The 22,430-nt window shown below is 39.9% G+C and overlaps 1 protein-coding gene across 5 annotated transcripts in view; it reads left to right on the plus strand.

The window, feature by feature from the left end:
- DIP2A (disco interacting protein 2 homolog A) overlaps window positions 1-22,430 on the plus strand; it is a 79,528-nt gene that overhangs the window by 30,388 nt on the left and 26,710 nt on the right. For all 5 annotated transcript variants that reach the window (XR_010028613.1, XM_063162586.1, XM_063162589.1 and 2 more), the window contains exons 3-12: window positions 3,338-3,457; window positions 9,607-9,726; window positions 14,094-14,339; window positions 17,814-17,942; window positions 18,504-18,623; window positions 19,509-19,706; window positions 20,562-20,653; window positions 20,913-21,023; window positions 21,765-21,888; window positions 22,137-22,246. Coding sequence is in view for 4 of the 5 variants with exons in the window: in XM_063162586.1 (XP_063018656.1) it covers window positions 3,338-3,457; window positions 9,607-9,726; window positions 14,094-14,339; window positions 17,814-17,942; window positions 18,504-18,623; window positions 19,509-19,706; window positions 20,562-20,653; window positions 20,913-21,023; window positions 21,765-21,888; window positions 22,137-22,246 (1,370 nt within the window). In the remaining variant the exon portion in view is untranslated. The remainder of the gene's footprint in view (window positions 1-3,337; window positions 3,458-9,606; window positions 9,727-14,093; window positions 14,340-17,813; window positions 17,943-18,503; window positions 18,624-19,508; window positions 19,707-20,561; window positions 20,654-20,912; window positions 21,024-21,764; window positions 21,889-22,136; window positions 22,247-22,430) is intronic.

Here is a 22,430-nt window from a genome sequence, read left to right on the forward strand (position 1 = left end):
CTTTGGCCTCCCTCTTCCCCTCTCCTCTCTACAGAGTTCTTTAATACATTATGTTTTGAAAATTTCATCTCTACCCACCTAATGACTTTAGCTGCTCATCCTCCCCACTGATGCCAACAGAGATTCTGCCTTGTCCTGGCAGCTCTTCCCTGCTCTTACAGTAAAATCATTTTTGCTTCTATAAATGCAAATTGCTTGAAATGCCAGCGTTGGTCTTGATTCTCCTGTGCTTGTGGATGGAGAAATACAGGCATAAATAAAATATTATTTTTAATTTCATCCTGTAGAAGCAAATTGTTCCCTTAGTTGACTTCATTCTTGCTAGCTTTGGGCAAGTTAAAAATGGAGAAAAAACAGTGAATAGTGGATCAAGTGCCTTTAGTGTATGTCTTTTCTGTAAAGGTGTTGGTGTGAGTGGGGAGACTTCACCTAATTACCCATCTGCTTTTGCTGAAGGCTAAGGTAGTGATTTGCATAGTAGGGGAATAAATTAACAAGCTCACCAGGCTTGTGGAACAGCATTTTACTGGCACATAGTTATGTAGCCTAAGAGTCAGATGCACTATCTTACTATTTTTACCAAAAAGTGATATTCTTCAGATGCATTGTTGCTGTTTTTGCACTGTGATGTGAAACCTACTTTGGGAAAACAAGAGGGAAACTTAATCCAAAGAAATGGAGTTGTAGTTTCTAACAGTGCCAAGGATTTCATGCCTCATCCTAATTTACAAGGAACTTCTGAAATCCACTGGTACATACTTCATCACAATAACTCTGATTCACAAAAGTCTGATTTTGGCCTTGAGAGGAGGAGAGTGTTCTGGAGTTGGATTTGGTCATGGACTCCTGTTGTTATGTGTGGTCACTTCTTCCCTGTTCCTCCTGCCCCCAGGGTTGGTGTGGCCAAACAGCAGTGCTTGGGTTGCACATGACTCAGGATATAACCCATACTCCTGATGGGTTACACCAGTCAGCTCATTTTCCAGATTGTTCTCCTCCCACAGGGCATCACAGAGTGGAAAAGGGGCTCTTACAAGTCCTGGTTTCAAGGCTCTGTAGTTACTACAAGACTGCAAATGGGAAGAGTAAGGAATTGGGAGGAACGTGAATCTCTTTTTCTGCTTACAACTAACAACCCTCCTGGAGGAAAAGAAATGGCACACCAAAAAAAAAGTTCTAGTGTTCTTTTGCTATCTTTTTCACCCAAGGTCCCTTTTGACAAAATTACACAAAAATGATGTAGGTATGATGTTTTCTGAGAATTCCTTAAGTAGTCTTAGTTGAGGGAGGCTCCCAGCCCTGCTGCCTGTTCTCTTTTGTACCATCATAGTTCTCCCTTTGCCTTGGCTGTTTGCTTGGCTCAGGCTTAAGGAGATGACTTGCCTCAATCTTTCTAACAAAATCTGAAGTTGCTGTTTATTGTTTCCAGATCAACCAATCCCCCTGGACTGTTGACCTGTGGTTATGGAAAACTTGTGTTCAAGTGAAATGTGGAATAGAATTCTGCAGTGTTTTCACCACTTATCAGATCTGTTGAATCAATTCAGCTGGCAAACTACATTTGTTTTTCTATTGCAAAATTCTGCTTAAGTGTTTCAAGGAGTGTTAGGTCTGTATATTGGTAAATACACATTCTGTTCTGCTCCACTGAGGACACTTTGGTTTCTTTGCTGGGCTGACTCCATATATCCCATTGGGGAGTGCAGTTGATGTTAGATATTCTGTCATCTGTCAGTTTAAAAAACTTTACTTTGGGAAAGCAGGAAAAATCAGGTGAGAATGTGTTTGTTCTTTATCACAAACTGTAAAAGAAAGGAGCATATCTCTAAGTCAGACTACATTCTTAAAACTTAGATCTGTGTGAATTATTAAATGTTCCTTTGTTTTTCTGTTATTTAGGCTCATTTTTCCTACACACTGAACTCATATCTAGCTCAAGGTTGCCTCTTCAACATCCAGAGGTGCTCACTGTTAGCTGCAAAGGGTTGGGAAAGGGATTTTGGAGTGCATTCATCCAAAGGTCTTAACAGATACCCAAGAAGGCTGGTATATAGTAATTTACCTTGTCATGAAGATGATAAAACACTTTTCCTGAGGATATTACATTTAAATAGAGTATTTGAAAGCTCTTTTTCATCAATTGAGGTAGAAATGGGATATTTAATCCAATTACACTCCTAATGTAAAGACTATATCTCACTGAAACGCCTTCATAAAAGTGTCTATAATTCCTAGATTTGTTAGTAGCTGCCAATTTCTTTCCTGATACTCACTTTGTAACAACGGGAACAGAAGCCCCATGAGAGAGAAGTGAACCTTTTCTTACTTTTTAAAGTGAGATCTTTCCTTACAAACAAACTGACCCAGATTCCTCTGGGATGATGTCTTCAGTTCAGTGGGAGCTGCTTTTGGTAAATATTTGCATTTTGAAAATGTTGTGTTCAAATACTTTGTTTCCAAAACGTGTTGTTTTCAAAAGACTTGGGGCCAGGTAGCAAATCAAAAGCTCTTCAAGGGAAGGAAGGAGTGAAATGAAAGATATATTCAGCCCTGTGTGGTACAAGGGCTGAGGAAATACAGTGACCTTGATGCAGCCATGTAAGTTTGTTGTAAAACACAGCACTAAGCTATATTTATGTTAGGATTGTGCAAAAAACCCCTTCCAGCTGCATTGGAATTTTTACATTACATTTTGAAATGTGGATGTATAATAAAACTGCAAATGGAAGTTCCTAGCCCAAATTCATATAGTCCTTGATGGATCAAGAGCCAGCAGAGAGTCTCCTCATTTTGGGGGTGGGGAGGGGATAATGCATATTTAATGGTTACTGTGCACCCCTTTGATTTTTTATTCCTGTTGTGCTACAATGTAGAATTGAGATTCATCTTCCCAAATATTAGCCAGCCTAAACATAAGCAACTGCTCTGGCTTATCTAGAGCCCTGTTCTAATAAGGTGCAAAGCAAACAACTAGAGAATGGTTCAGTTTCTCTTATTTTTATTACTTTGTGTGGGGCTGGGAAGGTCTGTCATCGTTTCAGGAGTACGTGAAGCAACCAGACAACCTGGATTACAGCAGGAGCTTTTACACAGGTGAAACTGACAGTAATTCTGCATAAATATCTGCAGAGGTCTTACTAGAGGATTGCAACATTTTTTGTAAAATGTGAATCTTTTGAGTTAAATGGGCATAGATTAAATTGGATTAAAATGCAGGTAGAGGATGAGCTCTTTTTAAAGATACTGTCTTGCACCGGTTGTAGTGAAACAATGTAGACGTGGGGATCAGATATTATGTTTGTAAGCTGAGTTTGGACTAAAATAAACTATGTTTCAGGTGTGGATCCATCCCTGCAAGCAGAGAACAGAGTCCCAGGCTCTTCCCAAGCCGCTGCTGGGGTAGCAAAGCAGCAGAAATCCCGATCCACCAACTCGAGGGACGAGCGCTTCCGATCCGGTAAGGGACACAGAGACAGCTGAGGCATCTCATGTCCTCAGAGGAAAATATCCCTGTGAAATGGCACCTGCACCCACACAGAAAGGTGTAGTGCTTTGGAAGAAGGGAAGAGGTAATAATGAATGTTTTCCAAGTATCTTGTTTTGTTACAAGAGTGGTTTTGTTTGAATGCTGCCTGCAGGAAATGCAAGACTGTAGGCCTGGCTTCTGATGTGTTTCTTGTTGTGAATTTTACCATGCTCAACAGGTTTTCCATATTTGCTGAGTAAACAAAATTGGGTTTCCAGTCTGTATAACAGTTAGTTAAACATTTTGAGGACTAGAGTGTGTGAATTTGGAGGATTTTTTTCTTGCTTGTTTGGGTTATTTTGTTAAAGCAAGGTTATATATTTGTTGTAGCTTTCTTCCTAATATTTCCTGGTTTAAAGCAAGTGCACAAAAAAGGGAAATATCACAATGGATATTCTACTTCATTTTAAATGGACACTACAGTGACAAACCTGTTTTGGAAAATTGTGTGAAAATACTGATATCCTCATTGCATCCTGTTCCCATTGTTACTTTTCAGGTGGTCGAAGTCCACCATTTCCCTGTGAAATTCCTTGTCACAATAGTGAGGAAAAACAGGTGTTTGAAAGGTTTTCTCTCCTATATACTTTTGGACTTCTAGCTGGATATTTTTCTGTTTGTTGAGCAGGGTAATTCCACATCCTGGGTTTGGGGATGAGAAGTGCAAGTGATGGCATGAACAGGAGGCTGCTCTTGGGTCACCTTGTCTTGCCATTGCTTGGGCAGAGTTTTATTGCATCCTATTTGCCCTGCTGATAAGTAAAACCTTGCTCCAGAGTTGGAGCAGATGTGCCTTGTACCTTCCTTAGGGCTAATTGAATGGTGAATGAGACTTCCTAAATATTCTGTGGATATATACAGACTCCTGAGAAAGCTACACAGAGAAGAAACTTCTGAATGACAGGGAATATTGCACAGTGTTGTAATTAGCTAAATGACATGTTTAAAATATTTTTTAAATTAAGTTATAGAAATATGTTATAGAAAATTATATTATGGAAAATAATTAGAGTAAGATGTGTCATTGTTAAGCTAACAGAAATAAAAATCTGCAAGAAGAGCACAAGTACAGCAGGAAAGCCTTGGGAGGTAGTTCTTGGTGGGGACTGCCATGTCCTGCTGTGGTTTCCTATCACAGCTCCCCAGACTAATTTTTCAGTAAATATTTCTGCCTAGAACAAGTTCTTTACTTGCAAATTTGCTAAGTTCTTAGTTACAACACACATAATTGGATTTCTTTCTCTCATTAGTGATATATGACAAGGCTTAATGTGCTCAGATGATATCAAAACCAAATGGTGACAGTTTTGTTTGACTTGGTTTAGGTCAAACTTACTTAGGTCTATGCAAGGAAATGTAGATATGGTTTTTGGATACCCATATCTATTCTCCTTTCTCCTCTGTAATTAAAAAAAAAAATTCTTCAGATTTACTGCATTAATGTTGGCTTCTTTATGTCAGCAAAGAGACATTGGTGCCTTTTTTGGCTTCCCTGTGTGCTGACACACATTGATTGTTGTGAGGGATTACCAGCTTCAGCCTCCTTCCCTCAATGTCACACCTTAGTTTAGACTGTTACTGGGAAGGAAGGGTGTGTTGTTTCTTCTTCTTTCTTTCCTTCCAGTCTCTAGTTCTTGTTTTCCTTGCTTCAGATCTCATCAGTTCTCCTATGTCTTTTTCAAGAGTAGTTGATGAGGGGAGACTGCAGCTTTTCCTAGAACAGGATCTCTTTCTGGAGCAATTATAGGTACTTTACAACCATCAACATAAATTACTTGAAATAAGCAAGGAAGTGAAACAATTTTGTCTTTTTATACAATTGATCTGTCATTTACTCCCTGTAAGCACTTTTTAAAATAGTTTCACAGAAGAGTTGTGTACTTAAATCAACTGTATGTTGATTTTTATCATCATCTGATAACTTCTCTTCAAACAACAAATATCCAAAAAATTCCAGCAGTGAATATTGTTAATAAATACAAGCCTGCTGTCCTGTTTCAGCTGGAATAGTGTTAATTTTCTTCTTAATAGCTGGTACAATACTGTGTTTTGGATTTACAATGAGAATAATGCTCACATCTCATTATTCTTGTTCTAACTCTATTATTATTGTTTTTATTATGATCATCATCATCATTATTATTACATTTTCATTAACTTCAGATATTATTGTTCATATCTCAACCCATGGATTTTACCTTTTTCCAGGTCCTCTCCCCATCCCACCTACATAGTGCTTATTGCTTTGCCTGTTTGTATTTTGAAATCCAGCAGGGACACTGGTCAGGTTATAAATGTCATTTTTTTCTTCAGCCAGCTGAAGAAATTCTTCCTTCCTCGTGCCTGAGGCAGGGACCAGAATCAGAGCCTGATAAATGAGCAGAGGCTACAAATAGGAAAGAAAAATGCTCTTCTAATAGCTGAACAGTTTAGGAACTGTGAGAGTGTAGATGATTTATAGTCCACAAATTATTTTAGTTTTCCTCCTTAATCCTTTTTTAAGGACATGTGGAAAAAAAGAAAATGAGAATAGGTACTTAGAACTGGAGAGACGATTATGTGGTTTACTACAGCAGAAGAAGAAAATGTTTATAAAAAGTTATTAATTGTTGATGGTTGTATCCAGCTTAATAAACTGCAGAAGCTTAGAAATACTTCTCCAAGACTTTCTTCTCCTTTTTGGATGGCAGTATATGGGGGTTTTCCCTTACTTTGGTACATATATTCTTTGTGTGAATAAAATGCTGGGCTTGCTGTTAATCACTTCCAGTGGTCACTGTTGAGTATTTGTGATCCCTGTTCTCAAAAGTGTGGCACATTTGGTCTGATTATGAGTGATGAATTCCCTGAAGAAAACTCAACTCCACAGTTCTTACATGGTGAATCACTTTCACAGTAAATTTTGAAGAATTTAAGTAACAGGCAGTGGTAGAGCTTATTTTTGCAATTCCAATATCCAGTTAAAATTTAATTTATACTAACGAATGAATTTTTGTACGTAAGTGTTCTGCTTCTTTAAAATAATTTCATTCCTTTTACTTGTTTTATTGAAATGTGTTTCATCATGTAGAAAAGCTCTTAAAGCCAAAGTGGAATAGGAACAAAGTGTTCCAGGGAAGTGAAAGCAATTACTTCATTGATTTGGATGAGAGAGGATGTTCCTACTCAGCTGATGTCCAAGGACAAGATATTACAGGAAAGATTGCAAGCCAGGAATAGATTTTAATGAGTGTAGAGGGAATGATGAGTTAAATTGGCGCTGTAAAAATAAAACATGGAACAGAATAAAAATTCATCCTGGCTGTCTCCTGGTTGCATTTTTATCAGTTAATCTAGTCTGCTCCAGGTTTTGGGGTGGGAATTAGGACTAGAGGATGAGGTGGTAGCGATTTTGCCCTCTGGAAATGGCATAAAAAGTAGTTCCCATGCTTGTTCTCACAAATCTGTGATGTTATGACCTGCCCTGCTCTGCTTTGTTAAAAAGCCCCAGCACACCCTTGCCTCCAACTAGGCCTTTCCATTCCCAAAATGCACAACTGTCTAAGAATGCTTTCATTTCTCATCTGCCACATTATTTAATGGCTTAATGTACTTATATGCAGACTACAAATATAATGTGTTATTTTGCTCTTGGAAAGACCTTTTCTGGAGAACAATTCATGTTCCCCTGCTTCCTATGAGATGTTAATGTAACAAAAATGTCTTTTAAATTGTATGTAGATGTAGGCATGGTGGAGGTGACTCCATCTCACAGTTACTGTCTCTTTTTAGAAATATCCCAGCTTTGTTTTGGCTGGAAGTTCTGCCAAGGGAATGTATCCTGCAGAATGGACATTTTCCCCCTACTTTTAAGGCTGCAAAAACAACCTTGATGTTGAATCCTGCTTAAACTTTCTGGAATTTGGGGACATAAAAGGTTTGCTTTTGGATATCTATGGGAATAATCTTCATTAGTGGACAATTATAGCTAAAACTGAGGATCAGGAGAAACCAAGACTTGACAAAAAGCCTAGATGTGGAAATGGAGAAGGAAACAGGCAGACATAAGCAATGGGGAATTTTTAGTTTATGAAACATCTATTATTAAGCCCTTGGTGTGAAGGACAGGAGCAAAAATTTGACAAGAGGACCAGGACAAAAAATTACTGTATTAAAGAGTAGAGGTTTTTTGAGGATTTTTTTTTTCTCTTTCCTTCTTAATATTTTTTCTCTCATAACATCATCATCTTTGAACCTCCCATGCTGGTTGCACAAAAAGTTCTTCTTTGAGATAAGCATCTACTTAGTACATTCCTGAGTCTTGTAGGAACACACAGGTGGGATAGCATATTTGCATGTATACATATTTTAAATACTGCTCTGAACAGATTATCTGCAGGGAGCTGCAGACTGAAAAGTGATGTTATTGCTGTGGAGAACTGGTTGGTGTCTGGGACCATATCCTCAGGGATTCTTGTGATTTTGTAGAATCCATTTGGCCAGACTGAAGGGCATGGTCCTTAGGAAGGAGGGTTCAGGGCCAGTACAGAAATGTTACTTTTTAAATTAAAAAAGAGATGATACTGTAAAATACTGATACTGTAATCTTCACTAGGGTAAATCCCTGTAGGTACAGGGATATATTTACATTGTGTATTATATCTACAAAATTATATGTACAATTATGTTACTTTGTATATTGTGTCTAAGTTGTGTGAGTATGTCTGTCACACACATTTACATACCTACAAATAGTTTCATACCTTCAAATTTGTCCACCTGTTACATATTTAAATCATAGCCAAAGAGTAGATGGATACTCACTGAAAGAATGTGTTTTCTTTCAAATTGAATGGTTAAATTCTGAAAACCTTGTGCAGCAGTTTGCATGTAGAAGAGATGTGGTCAGCCCAGTGCAGAATCATGTGCTCACTCCTGGGCTCTGTCCTGTTTTGGGTTCTGTCTATTGACAGGGGTTTCCACACTCAGCAGTAGCAATTCTTTCCTTGTACCCTCTGTCATTGGTCTTGCTCTTACTGTTCATTTTCATTTCTCATTGCTTTTTTCAGTAAATTGTTCTTACCTCAACCCATGGTCTTTGCCTTTTGTGCCTCCAAGTGATTCTCCTCTCCATCCTACCACTGAGAGCAGGGAGAGGGGAAGAGAGTGAGCAGTGCCTGTCTTGAATTGTTTTTAGAGAGAATAGTAAATTGGAGAATGCCATTCCTAAACCACAACCAGCCCATTGTAACTGTGTTTAAGTGTGTGCATGTTGTATTGTGCTTTTCATGAGTTTGAGTCCTGGTGGTAAGTCAAAGTATATTTTTGGTCTGCCTCATTCCTCCTCAACTTCTGTTCACTTCTCATGCGTTTTCTTCCTGCATAAGTTTTAGCTTTTGACACCATTGGAATGTAGATGTCAAAGAGAAAAAAAGCTGCTGAAAAATCACTGGAATACATTAAATTTTATCTGCAGCAAAGTCTTGATTGAACACTGAATTCCTCTTTAATCTCAGTTTTGGCCTAAAAATTAGACAAGTTAAAATACAGCCCTTGAGCCTCTTAGGATGATTTCTGCTTTCAGGAAAGTGAAAGCTCTGTGTGTCTTTTCCCTTCTTCATATAGAATCATGGAATTTTGTTAGAGTTGGAAAATAGCTCTAAAATCATTAAGTTCATTAGTCTCTTTTTTCTGGTTTTTTATTACTTACATTGTTTTGTGAGAACTTCAAGTATGTGCAAGTATGTACTTGCACTTCTTTTCCCTTCCTGAATTTTGAGGATGAAGAGTCAAATGCTGTTGCAAATTTACAGAATCTGCATTGAAATTTCCCCCACAAATGAAAATAACTGATAGTTCAAAACCAACATACTGGGTACTTTATAACTGCAGTGTTTATTTCAGGGGGGTTTTCATAATGCTACTCACAGAGCTTTTTCAGGCTGACTTTATGAAGAAAATCTCTCAACTTGCCCCTGCAATTTTCTCCCTTAGCTTTGGAAACCATTGCTTCTGCACTGGATTGAAGCTGGAAGCAGTGGTGTTGATTCATTGCTCCTAACTGAAATTCTGACCTTTTTGTTTGTTTGTTTTCTATCTAGATGTCCACACTGAAGCAGTACAAGCAGCACTTGCAAAATACAAAGAGAGGAAGATGCCCATGCCTTCGAAGAGACGCTCTGTCCTGGTGCACTCTTCAGTAGAGACTTACACCCCTCCAGGTACATGCTGAGTGAACACAGAGTTAACAGAGCTGCCCAGAGAAGCTGTGGCTGTTCCATCCCAGCAAATGTCCAAAGCCAGGCTGGACAGGGCAGCCTGGGATTCCTGAAGGTGTTCCTGCCCTAAGTTTTTAGTTGGTTGCACTAAAGTTCTATATCAAAGCCTCTAATCAGGTTTTCGTTGGATTTATGCTGTGATGTTTTTCCTCGTGGTTTTTAGAGTCTCATCTAGAGATAAGTGTCCAAATGAAAGCAGTCATAGAGAGCAGGTGCCCTTTATGCATTAAGTATGTTCTCTTACATCCTATCTCACTCAGAGGAGATAATCTAAGCATGTCAGAGCTGAAAATAACCTCATTTCACACTGTGGAAGATGCTTCTTTTAAAAGCTGAAGAAGATAGCAGAGCATTAAGTTGCTGCATCAGTTGCAGAGCACTCATCAGATGGTTTCAGCTATTCAGTGGTGAGCAGATTGAAACAGTCAAAGTCATACATTATAATTGCTCAGATTGGTTGTGGCAGAACACCTTCTTTAATTTTAGGGGGGAAAGGTGATCTTCTGTTGTCTCACAATGAATTTTCTGGAGGTTAAGAAAATCATACAACATATTGTGCTAGCAAGCCAAATGGTTTGAGGCCAGTGTCTTGTGTGCAAAGAGGAATTACCTAAGATGTTTTATTTTGAGAATGTGCATGTGTCTTTTGTAATGTGGCCCAGGAGCAGAAGCACTCTGACTTGTACTGCCCTTCTCCATCATTTCCAGTTCTTAACCCCCTTCTCTAAAAGAAGAGTTCAGGTATGCTGCCCTCCTGCCTTCTGAGATGTATTTCTTATTTCTGTTCTTCCCATTTAAAGAGAATCCCACTTTAGTTTGCCAGTCACACACTTAAGTATATTATTTTTGTGGGTTCTCCAATTATTTCATTAGTTAGTAAACAATAATCCTCTGTGTTCTTACGTATGGTCTTTCTTGACCCTTAATGGTTTTGTCTAGAAGATATGCTAAGTATTTTTATTAAAGTATCTTTTTTTCTGAGCAACTTAAAAAGAGTCTGAGATGCTGTGGAGGGAATGTGTGATAAAAGCTGCCCTGCTCACCTGCAGAGGAGCCTGGGGCATGGCAGGTGAGGCACCAGCCCCATCTGCACAAGCCCAGAGGGACCCTGGAACAGCAACAAGCAGGAAGGCAAGTTCAGGACTCTGAGAAGGGTCACCCATCCAGGCCTGTCCCTGCAGAGCCCCAGCCCTCCTGGCCAGGTGTGAAGCCCATCAAGAGCAGTCAGCAGCAGAGCATCTTCTGGACTGCATGAGGGACACAGTGTGGGATGCAGGGCAAGAGTGTCTCAGAACTGTGTGAGTCTTGTTATGGGATGTTAAGGTGGGGAAGTGCAGACAGAGGGAGGAACAAGTGTGAGGAGAACTGCAGGATATAGGATCAGAAAGGGCTGGTGGTGTGCAAATGGAACACATGCCTGGCTGTGCCCCTGATCCTGCACTCCATGCTGTATGTGTGTGTACAGAGCAAGATGGGGCCCTGGGATCTGCATGGTTTTGGTGTGTTTGTGCTGCTGGAGTGTCATCTTGTAACATGCCTGTGCAGGTGGTCAGCAAAGAAGCCAGGTGTGCTCACACTGGGATTGAGCAGGGTGCAGTAGCACCTTAAATAATAGGAGCTGAAAGCTCCTGGTGGTCATGGCCACAAGCCTGCTGGAGTTCATCAGCTATTTGGACAATGCTCCCAGGCACGTGGTGTCATTATTTAGGTGGTCCTGTGCAGGGCCTGGAGTTGGACTCAGTATTCCTCATGAGTCCCTTTCAACTCAGGATATTCCTACTCAAACCATTCTGTGAGTCCATGGTTCTCAGAACAGTGTTAAATTGAAATCCAGCTCCTGGCTGGCAGTAAAGGAACTATGTTTATCAGTCATCCTTCCAAAAATTTGAATGCACTTCTGGTTTTGTCTTATTTTGAGTCTCTGATCCTTCCCACACGAATTTCCTGTGATCAGAGCTGGAGCTGAGCCTTCATGCAAATCTGGCTCAAAGAGGGGTGGCTTCTGTGCCTGTCTTGGGTCAGCTCCCAGGCAGGAAGAGCTGGAAGCCAAGCACACAGTATTCTGTCACTGTTCTGTCACCACACACCAGCATCCATGGATTAACCCCTGCCACAGAGCTCCTGCTGGGGTGACCTTGCCACTTCGTGGTGTAATTATGTTTTGATATCAGAATGCTTTTACCATGGATCCTCATTTTTGTACACAGACTTCATTTGTCTTGAATCTGGGTAAGGAGATACTGTCAGAGTGTGTATTCTGTGAGAAGCCTGCTTTTTCTGTAGTTCTATTTCTTCCTCTGAAGTGATTAGAAATGGCAGACCTGGTGGTTTGGTTTGGTTTTTTTTTTTTAATTCCTGGCTGTTCATAATCCCATCCTGTTTCATATTCCTGGGATTATTTATTTTTGCTTTCTGCCTAAAAGAAAGGCAAGATTCCAAGCAATATAGGACAGGTTTGGCTTCTCTCCAGGAGCAAATGGAGTCAGCTTCCAAAAACTCCAAATGTGGCAGCAGGCTGGAAGTATCACATGGACCCAGGAATGGGGATGCACCACAGCTGAATCTTCTCAGAGATCTATTGTTTGGGTGTTTTCATTCAAAATTGTCATTTTTGATAAGGGAGGTCAAATAATGAGATATCTACAATTTTAACTTTGAAAATGCTGTCACGATAATGGAATTCTTATGAAATGCTTCTTTGGCTTTTATTTGGATTTTAGACTCCTAAGAGAAATTAGTTTGAAGTTATTGGAAATGTACATATTCTTGAAAATCAGAAAATTAAAGAGCTGGTAACTGAAATGTGTTGCCCAAGATGAGGAGAAGCTTTTTTTATGTTGCTTCAATAAATGTTTGTGGAATTGTATCTAGATGAACAATTGTATCTAGATAAACAATTCTGTGTCCAGAGGATTAAGAATACAGCCAAAATTAAAGTTGCAGAATTCCTGGTGTAACCAACCCCATATTTCCCTGTCTGGGACTCTTAGAGTATAGTAACAGACACCCTACCTTATATAAAGCATGTAACAGATCAAGTCATTAAAATTCAGCAATCTCTTTGTGAGGGCAAGATTTTTTTCTGTAATAAGAAGACTTCTGGTTTTCTCTCAAAATCATAAGGGATGTGTTTTCTTGATATTTAGAATTACCTCTTTATTTTTTCTTGGATGGAGAATAAATAAGGAAAGATTCCAAAGGGAAACATCTGGAAAGTTGTAAGTAACTGGATGGTAATTAAATTAGGAGCCTTTTGTCGGAATTCTAACAGCAACAAATATACATCTAGAATGAAAATATGCTTTACTAAGCATTTCTGTGTATTACTCATTCATATCCATTTATGTGGTTAAAATGCATTGTAATAGCTGTTTCATTGAACTTCAGAGCACCGTGGGTTTTTTAGGAATTAGTTCTCAAAACAATCAGAATTCCCTTCCTCTCAAAAAGAGTAAAAAAGGAAATAAGCAATAACCTAAAAAGGGGCTTTATTCAGGTGTGATGAGATAAAATTTACCTGTTCAGAACAGAAACATTTTTTCAGTTGAACAGGAAGGGGATGAGATGCACATGGATCTTCTGCTGTAGGTAGAAACCTTCTTTAACTCTCATGTCATTCCAAATGTTGGAGGTAACTGAAATGTGTAACCCAAGTGTGTTCTGGCCCTAATGTGTAGAAGTTGTTGCCTTAACAAAGGGCAGCAAGAGGGATTTGTGTGCGTGACTGTCCCGGTGCTTTGGTACGTGCTTGGAAACTTGGCTCCAAGCGTGTTCTGGCCATAATGTGTAGAAGTTGGAGGTAACTGAAACTTGGCTCCAAATGTGTTGTGGCCCTAATGTGTAGAAGTTGTTCCCTTAACCCAACAAAGGGCAGCAAGAGGGATTTGTGTGTGAATATCCCATTCCTTTGGTACACACTTGGAAACTTGGCTCCAAGCGTGTTCTGGCCCTCATGTGTAGAAGTTGGAGGCAACTGAAACTTGGCTCCAGGTGTGTTCTGGCCATAATGTGTAGAATTGGAGGTAACTGAAACTTGACTCCAAGTGTGTTGTGGCCCTCATGTGTAGAAGTTGGAGGTAACTGAAACTTGGCTCCAGGTGTGTTCTGGCCCCAATGTGTGGAAGTTGTTCCCCTAACCCACCAAGAGGGATTTGTGTGTGTGAATATCCCGTTCCTTGGTACGCGGCCCTCGCGCGCCGCACACAGCAAAGCTGCGCGGAGCACGCGGAGCATGGCCCAACGCCGTGTTCCCGGTGCTGGGTCACTCCCATTCCCCCATTACAGGCCTGTCATCATTATTTTGACCACAGACACATCGTCAGCATCAGAAGATGAGGGCTCGTTGCGGCGGCAAGGGCGGATCAGCTCCACTCCGTTCCAGAGCCATTCCAACGTAGAGCCCTGGCTTAACCGGGTCATTCAGGGCTCCTCCACCTCATCCTCTGCATCCTCCACCTCATCTCATCCTGGAGGGAAACCTGCTGCTGCTTCCAATACAGCTCCTGCCACCACTGCTGCCACTGTGCTTGCAGATCTCATGGCACACACGCAGATAGGTCAGTAAACCTGCCGGTGTGGTTGGAATGAAAATCAGATTACCAGTCCCAAAGCAGGGCTAAACACGAAGGTCTTTACCAGGAGATAGCTGTGAATGGCCTTAAAATGTGCAATTCACACACCAGGTAGGTATGTGTATGTATTTAACCCAAGCCAGTTGCTCATGAGATCTGAACATGCATTCTTCTTGGTAAAATGCTTGCTTTACCAAGAAATTAAGGTTCAGTTTTAGTGGATTCCAAAGCAGAATTTCAAAGGAATCGTGGTTTTGGTGCATGCTTTCCAATCTGCATGTATTTACCCTAAACAATGTCAGATTGTGTATTTCAGATATGATTCAGTTGGTAAGCATCCAAAAGACAGAAAAAAACACAGAATCTTTGGGAAGGTTACAAAATCAGAGGTACTTACCATCAGGGAAATTTTTTGATGTTTGAAAAAACCTTTAAAGAAACCTAGTTTTTCATATTCCCATTTCCAAGCTTATTTATAATAAGAAATTTGCAATTTGGTAGATGTAAGAAATAGGTAATCTGTCACCACTTCACTTTGAGCCATTCTGGATTTCATATAATGGATTAATAGAAATTACTTTTAACTCCTTTAAATTACAAAGTCAATTATGGCTAACCTTTTAAGCTTAACTGGGATTGATGAAGTTCTTAATATAGCTGTAAAAACTTGCAAGATACCCAAAATGTAGCACAGCATCTTGTTATGTCTCATGCCCCAGGCCAGATAGACCTGTCTGTCAGGACTGTTTAATCAACAACATACAAATCAATACCTTGTATGCAAAATCAAGGCCTTACTAAAGAGTTCAAAGTCCAGTGTTTAAGCAGCTGAATGTTTGGCTGTATGCAGGTTTAAAATTTCATTAATGGGAAATAATTATAGTATCCAGAAGGAAGGAAGCTCAGGCATCTTTAAGAGCTGATCTATTAAAAATACTTATAAAGATAAAATTTATAAAGATAAAATTTCTTATAAAGAAATTTCTTATAAAGAAATTTCTTAAAAAGATAAAATTTACTTATAAAGATAAAATTTCCAGTGCCTTTTCATATAAGGTGCATTTTCATATAAGAATGTTCTTCCTCATTCCTGCAATGCTTGGCATGTTCTATCAGTTTTCATTCCTAGCTTGGTAACATTCATGCATGGCCAATACCAGTTCAGTTGGGTCATTTTTCCTGTCTGCATGTATTTTCCTAGCTCACAAGAATATGAAAACTGACTCAGTTCTTACACTGCAAACTTTTATGACTCTTGATAAATACTCACATACTTTCTAAAAGGGGCTTTGATTTGTCCTAGAGCATAGAAGATGAGTTTATTTATTTTTCAGATAGTGTGCTGATATCAGCAATCTGAAGGCATCTTACACATCTTAATTGCCATGCCCTACTGAAATATTCTGTGTTTTGGTTGTGTACTGAAAAGCTATTCACAGTTTTGAGATGTTGGAGAATTTAAATTTAGCAGCTTGTTCCTTACAGCTCATCTTCTCCAGCCTGCATTTTTAATGGTGAGCTCGAACTAAGTTCCCAGGCAGTAAACTGCACTGTTGGAAGTGCAAAGTTACAGTATTATTGGAGTTAGATACTAATGTGCATTTTTGTTAAGATGTTTGTCTTTCACTTAATTAGCAGCAAGGACAACCCTTCATGCAGGGGAGATTTTTTTTTTCTTTCATGTAATAATTTTTTTTTTTAATGAATAAGGCTGGTGGTGTGTCGTGGTTTTTTTCAAGGTCACTATATCAACCGTGGAGTATTTCCCACCTTAGCTCTTAGAGCAGCTGGAAATACAGATCATCATGGCTTTTAATTCTCTGTCATATCCCATTTGTTCTTCCTTTGGACACTACTCTCTTGCATTTATCTCTGTCTTGTCATCACTAATGGAAAGATCCTTCAGTCTGAATCCAATTAACCTTTCTTCCTGAAGTCATAAGTCTGCTCACACTTTGTTTTTTAACTCCTCACCACTTGTCTTACCCTGCTGTGCCATGGTATTTCTGGATGATACAAGCTAATAGCATAGGGTCTCATGGGCATTGATTGATAAAATGCTCAAATTCTTAATTAAGCTCATGTGGTTTTCATCTGAGCATAAATCCTGAGAATTGAACCTATTCTTTCTCCATGCATAGTGAGACATTGCTAGTCCCTGGAGGGTTTGTCAGGTGGGAATGGGAACCAGGTACACTTGTCTCTGTGGCCAGGTTGTGTGCTGCAGGAAGCCTCTGGGTTGGTACTTTGGGAAAGCTAAGGGAAAAAGAAAAGACAGCCAAAAAGCAACTTCAAAAATAGATAGAGTGAGAGCATATACATAAGGCAGGTGTATACATGGGCTCTCTATGGGTCCTGTGCAGTGGTTATACAGGTCAGCTTTACACAGTTGTCATCTTTATAGTTACTGAATCCTGAGCATTTTTGTGACAGATTAAGTAACACTTTCTCCTTTGTGTACCTCACCCACATGAAAGGAATGTAGTCTCTGCAATGCAAGCAGTAGTATTGCAGTGAGTTCCATTGGAAAAGATGGGAATGGATTTAAATTTTTCTCCTGGTGATCCCTCTAAAACCACTTAGAGCTTGACTTGTGGCTTGTGTATCAGCTCTGGAAATGTGGGAGCAGTGCAAGAAGAAGCACTTGCTATCTTGGAGCTGATCAGTGCCTTATAGTGGGGAATTATATATGTGTTTCACGGCACTGCCCAGATCTCCCTCTGCCTGCAGTTTTTCTGGCAGGATTTGTGACATGCTGAGGTCCTCCAAGGGCTGTTGGCAGCTCCAGCCCTGGGCAGCAGGGTTTTCTCCAGCTCTTCCCTGCTGCATTCCTATTTTTACTCATCAGAATTCTGCATGTTTCAGTCTTCCTGTTCTTGTTGTCTGTTGTTTAAACACTTCTCAAAAATACTGCCATTTCCTAAACCATTCCATCCAAAACCATTCTATAACCATGGTTACATTTTTGGAATGATGGTAGCAGCTTCTTACAGGGGCAGTTAGTGATAGGACGAGGGGGAATGGTTTTAAATTAAAAAAGAAGACAGACTCAGATGAGGAAAAAATTCTTCCCTGTGAGAGTAGTGAGGCCCTGGCTGGCACAGGGTGCCCAGAGCAGCTGTGGCTGCCCCATCCCTGGAAGTGTCCAAGGCCAGCTTGGATGGGGCTTGGAGCAACCTGGTCTAGTGGTAGGTGTCCCTGCCCATGGCAGGGGGTGGGACAAGATGAGCTTTGAGGTCCCTTCCAACCTGAACCATTTTGTGATACTCCCTAAGCATTGCTCTACAGCCAGGAAATGGGGCACAGCTCCAAGCAAAGCAGGCATGTGCTTCCGGGTTGTAAGGAGATTCTCAAGCCCCTGTGAGGATTTGTGAAATACCCTCACGCAAGAAGCAGTTTTGATTCTGTTGATTCTTGATGTGGCTGATGAGCTCCTGTGTCTGTGTTGCATTTCTGCAGAGAACCACTCTGCCCCCCCTGACGTGACCACTGGCCTGGTGGAATACCTGCACCACGAGCGCCCGCAGGTCGCCTCCGTGCGAGGAGTGCCCAGAGGCTACAGCAGCAGCATTCTGGAAACTGCAGATGGTGATTGCATTATGGACCTTTCCATCTGTGTCCCCTTTTGTGGATATATATATCTTCATATGCATCTTCATTTTATATTGCCTCAGAGCTGTAAATTTTGACAAATATAAATACATGTATTTACATTTAATTTAACGTATGCAAATGAAAATCGGCATTTAACGTGTTTTGTGTTGTGATTGTTTTTACAAGCCCTGTAAAATATTGAAAGATTCACTCATTTTTTTCCAAGCATTCTGATGCTTTCAGAATGGAATGAGTGTTAAGGTGTAGTAAATACCTAGATTGCTGGAGAAAAGGACGTTGTTCATGTTTCAGCTGAAATCTTATGAAGGGATCAGTGGTTTGAAAAGCTAAAATAAAGCATGAGAAGGTGTCTGTGTCAGCCAGGTAACAGCATGGTTGGAAAGCAAATAAATCCATTGTGGAAACTCTTGCTAGTTAAAGCTATTTTCTTCCAAACAAGGTACTCATCCTCAATGACTGTTCCATCTGAAAGTTGTGTGTTCTAGTGTATTTTGGTTAATACATGATAAATAATAAATCTTCTCCATTTGGCAGGTGTCCCAGTGAACAGCAGAGTGTCCTCTAAAATCCAGCAGCTGCTAAATACTTTGAAAAGACCGAAGCGCCCGCCTCTGAAGGAGTTTTTTGTGGATGATTTTGAAGAGCTGCTCGAAGGTTAATTTTCTTTCAGATACATTTTTTGCTCCTTGTGTAAGTGCTTCATGACAGAACTGATACTTAGCAAGTGTTGGTTTCTCTTCTCAATAGACAACTAGTCATGGTAAAATTAATACAGTGGAGCAAGAAAGGTCATTATGTTATCACAAGTGGAAGATAATCCTAAACTCAACCTTCTTACTCAGTGTGACATTTCTGAGCAGCTGCCACTAGAGTTCTCTTATTTTTGGTTTGATACTTGTGAGATGCAATGTTTTTGTGATTCTAGTCTTTTGCTGAAGTTTCTCCAGGTGAATTTCCATTGATGTGCATGTAATTGTGGAAAGCATCACTTGGAACCATTAATTTTGCTGGTTATCTACATTGAACATTTGCTAACTTCAGCCAGGACTTTGCTAACTAAGACCAAGATAGTTCACTTTCTGGAGCAGCTTGGAACAGGATTTTAACAGAAGGCCTTTCCTTTAAAATATATTGTTAGCCCAGCATAGTGTTATTTTTCATCACCTGTTGGGAATTCAGTGCAGCAAAAATGAGTGTCCAGAAGTCACTGAAGCTGTTGTCTCTGATAGCCCTTCTTGACTTAAGGTGGTTCTCATTGAAATAGATGTGGAGAACAAGCAGCAGAAAACAGTAGCTTTCCGAAGCAGAGAGAAGTGGGCTAGAGATTCAAATTCTGGTATTTTGATAATGTGGAATCACAACTCTCAAGTGCTGGTCACTGTTTTTTTGGGAAGCCAAGAGATGATTAGCATCATAAAGCAAAGGAGAAGTAGTGCTAACTGTGAGGAAGAGGTGAATGGTTCATAGAACAGCCTGTGAAGTGTAACTCACACATTTTGTTCAGATTGACGTTTCCCTTTTCCCGTGCTCTGCTTTTAGTGCAACAGCCTGACCCAAATCAACCAAAGCCTGAAGGAAACCAAGTGAATGTGCTCAAAGGGGAGCCCCTGGGGGTGGTGACCAACTGGCCCCCCTCACTGCTGGCTGCCCTGCAGCGCTGGGGAACCACCCAGTCCAAAGCCCCCTGTCTGACAGCGCTGGACACCACTGGGAAAGCAGTTTATACCCTGACCTATGGTACGTGTTGGAGCCAGCTGAGAGGAGCAGTTGGGTGTTCTCCATGAAACAACAGTTGGCCTTGCTTCAGAGAGACTGCCTTGTGCTTGTAACACATGGCTGGAGATGGCTGTAGGAATGTAAATGATAAATTCATTGTATATGAAAAACGTTTTTAAAGAAGTTAAGGAAGAGAAAATGTTTATTTGCAAAACATATTGGTTCTTTCCTAGTGGCTATTTGTAAATCTCTTAGACTTGTGTGGGGTTTTTTTCATTAAAGAGCACTAAAAATAGCCCAGTGTAAACTGGGAGGTAGAAACAGATTACTAATAATGCACTCTTCACATTCCCAGAGGAGACATTCCATTTTAACATCCTCTTGCACAGCCTTGTAGAGAAGACTCATACCTCAGGAGCATAATCAGGAAGTTAATGGTGGGAAGTGAAACTTGCCTGTATTAATGACCTAGAAGTATTATAGTAAATTGCATTTTTGGGAAAAATAACTGTCCTTCAGGATAGCTCACTGCAGCATTTCCTTGTATGATATGTTAGAATGTTGAACTTTATTGTTTGCATTCTCACAAATGAAGGATGCAGGAAATATAGCTGAGCAGCTGCAGTAAGTTAATTATTCTGCCGTGGAGCTTTGAGTGTTGTTTAGAATAGCATGTTTAGTTTTACATTTAAAATTATAAAAAAAAAAAAAAAAGAAAAGAGGTAAACCAAAAAGGGGCCAAGTTCTAAATTCTACTTGGACTTGTCCAACTGTTCTGATACCCTCATGCTTAGTGCATGTGTGAGGAACTGAGATCTGCCAATTAAGTGTTAAAATTTTAGTTTCTGCTTCTTAATTTCTTCTTTTATTCTTCAGGCAAGCTATGGAGTCGAAGCTTGAAGTTAGCCTATACCCTGCTGAACAAGTTAACCACTAAGAATGAGCCCCTGCTGAAGCCTGGAGACCGGGTAGGCTGCTGTTGGAAGTGGTCCCTATGGATGAAATAGTGAGGAACAGCTTTAGCTGAAAAAAGCCTTATAATAATATATTGTGAAATAATCATTACTGTGGCTTATAAAAGTACACTGTCTCAATACTTAGTGTTTCTCTGCCTGGTTATCTATGAACCTGGACTTTGTTGTGAAAATTTTATTCCACAAATTTAAAAGCAGCCCCCCTCTCTGCCAAATGACAAAAAAAATTTCTTATTTTACTATATTTTTGTAGGTAGCTCTGGTATTTCCTAATAGTGATCCAGTTATGTTTATGGTGGCATTTTATGGATGTCTCCTGGCAGAACTTATTCCTGTCCCAATAGAAGTTCCACTGACAAGAAAGGTAGGCAGATGCATTCAACATTTTTATGGTTTGATAAATAAAGTGTTTGTCTGTGTGTGTGTGTATATATCTAAATCCTACAGTCCTTACAGGGAGTCCTTCAGAGCCTGCTCTTTGAAACCATCAGGTGGAGTGTTCAGTGTACATTCTGTGCTTGGAATTATATTCAATATTCAGTTAAGGAAAGGAGGAAGTAATATTAAACTAGTAATTTAAGTAGTTTATGGTATGTAATTGTAGAAATTATTTTCATTTATTATTTTCAAAAAAATGTGTGCAAGTATTTCTCTGAGTATATCAGAGAGGTTTTTTCAGCTCTGATGCTGAGCATGAGGCAGGCAGAGACACCATAGTTTGAAATACAGGTATAACCCTTCACACCTGGCGATTGTTAGGGAAGAGCTAAAAAGCTACAGGCTTTGGTCCTCAGTGTCTCAGGACTCAGACACAGCATCAAACCAGTTTTCTGTTTTAGCAGAATTTATAAACATCCTATTGGGTTGTGGAAGGATGTACAGCCATTGCTTCTGACACTGCTTTTCTTACTAGATCTGCTGCAAATCTTAGCTAGCACTAAGCAAAACTTAATTTTCTCAGTCATTTAAAGGTCTTATGGGATTGACTTTTGTTTTTTTCCTGTGATATAAATTGACTTAATGTTTTCTAAACATGAAGAAGTTACAACAAACTGTCCAAGAGTTTTGTTATTTGTAATTTTGCTATTTCCTTGTTTCTCTACAGGATGCTGGCAGCCAGCAGATTGGGTTTCTTTTGGGCAGCTGTGGAGTCACGTTAGCTTTAACCACTGATGCCTGTCAGAAAGGCCTCCCAAAAGCTCAGACTGGAGAGGTGGTGACGTTCAAAGGTGTGGGTTTATTTTTTATGGGATCAAAAGCAGATATATTCATTGTTGCTGTCAAGCTTCAGTTTTTGGGTTTCCTTGCATGGTTCTTACACATAAAGAGCTGCTTTGATTGTCATGGCAGTGCTCTGTGCTGTTTCTTTCTCTCCGGCAAGGGATTTTTGCTTGCCTCCTGTCATTATCCCTGAATACTGGGGAAAAACTCTGATGTTTGGAACACTGGTGACAGTAGCTTTTCTTTTTCTTTGAAGGCTGGCCTCGTCTCGTTTGGTTTGTGATTGATGGGAAGCATCTGGCAAAACCAGCCAAGGATTGGCATCCCCAGGTCCGGGATGCCAGCGCCGAGATCGCTTACATCGAGGTGATGCAGGGGCATGTGATGAATTCTCTGATTATTACTCTGTCCTAGTTTATCTGATCTTTTCTTCCCCTAAACTCTGGATACAATAAAAGATACATATATTTTTTTATATATATATATATATATATATATATATATATGTATGTATGTATGTATGTATGTATATATGTATGTATGTATGTAT

The sequence above is a fragment of the Melospiza melodia genome, chromosome 8 (genome assembly GCF_035770615.1).
Source record: "Melospiza melodia melodia isolate bMelMel2 chromosome 8, bMelMel2.pri, whole genome shotgun sequence".
Classification (NCBI taxonomy): Eukaryota; Metazoa; Chordata; class Aves; order Passeriformes; family Passerellidae; genus Melospiza; species Melospiza melodia.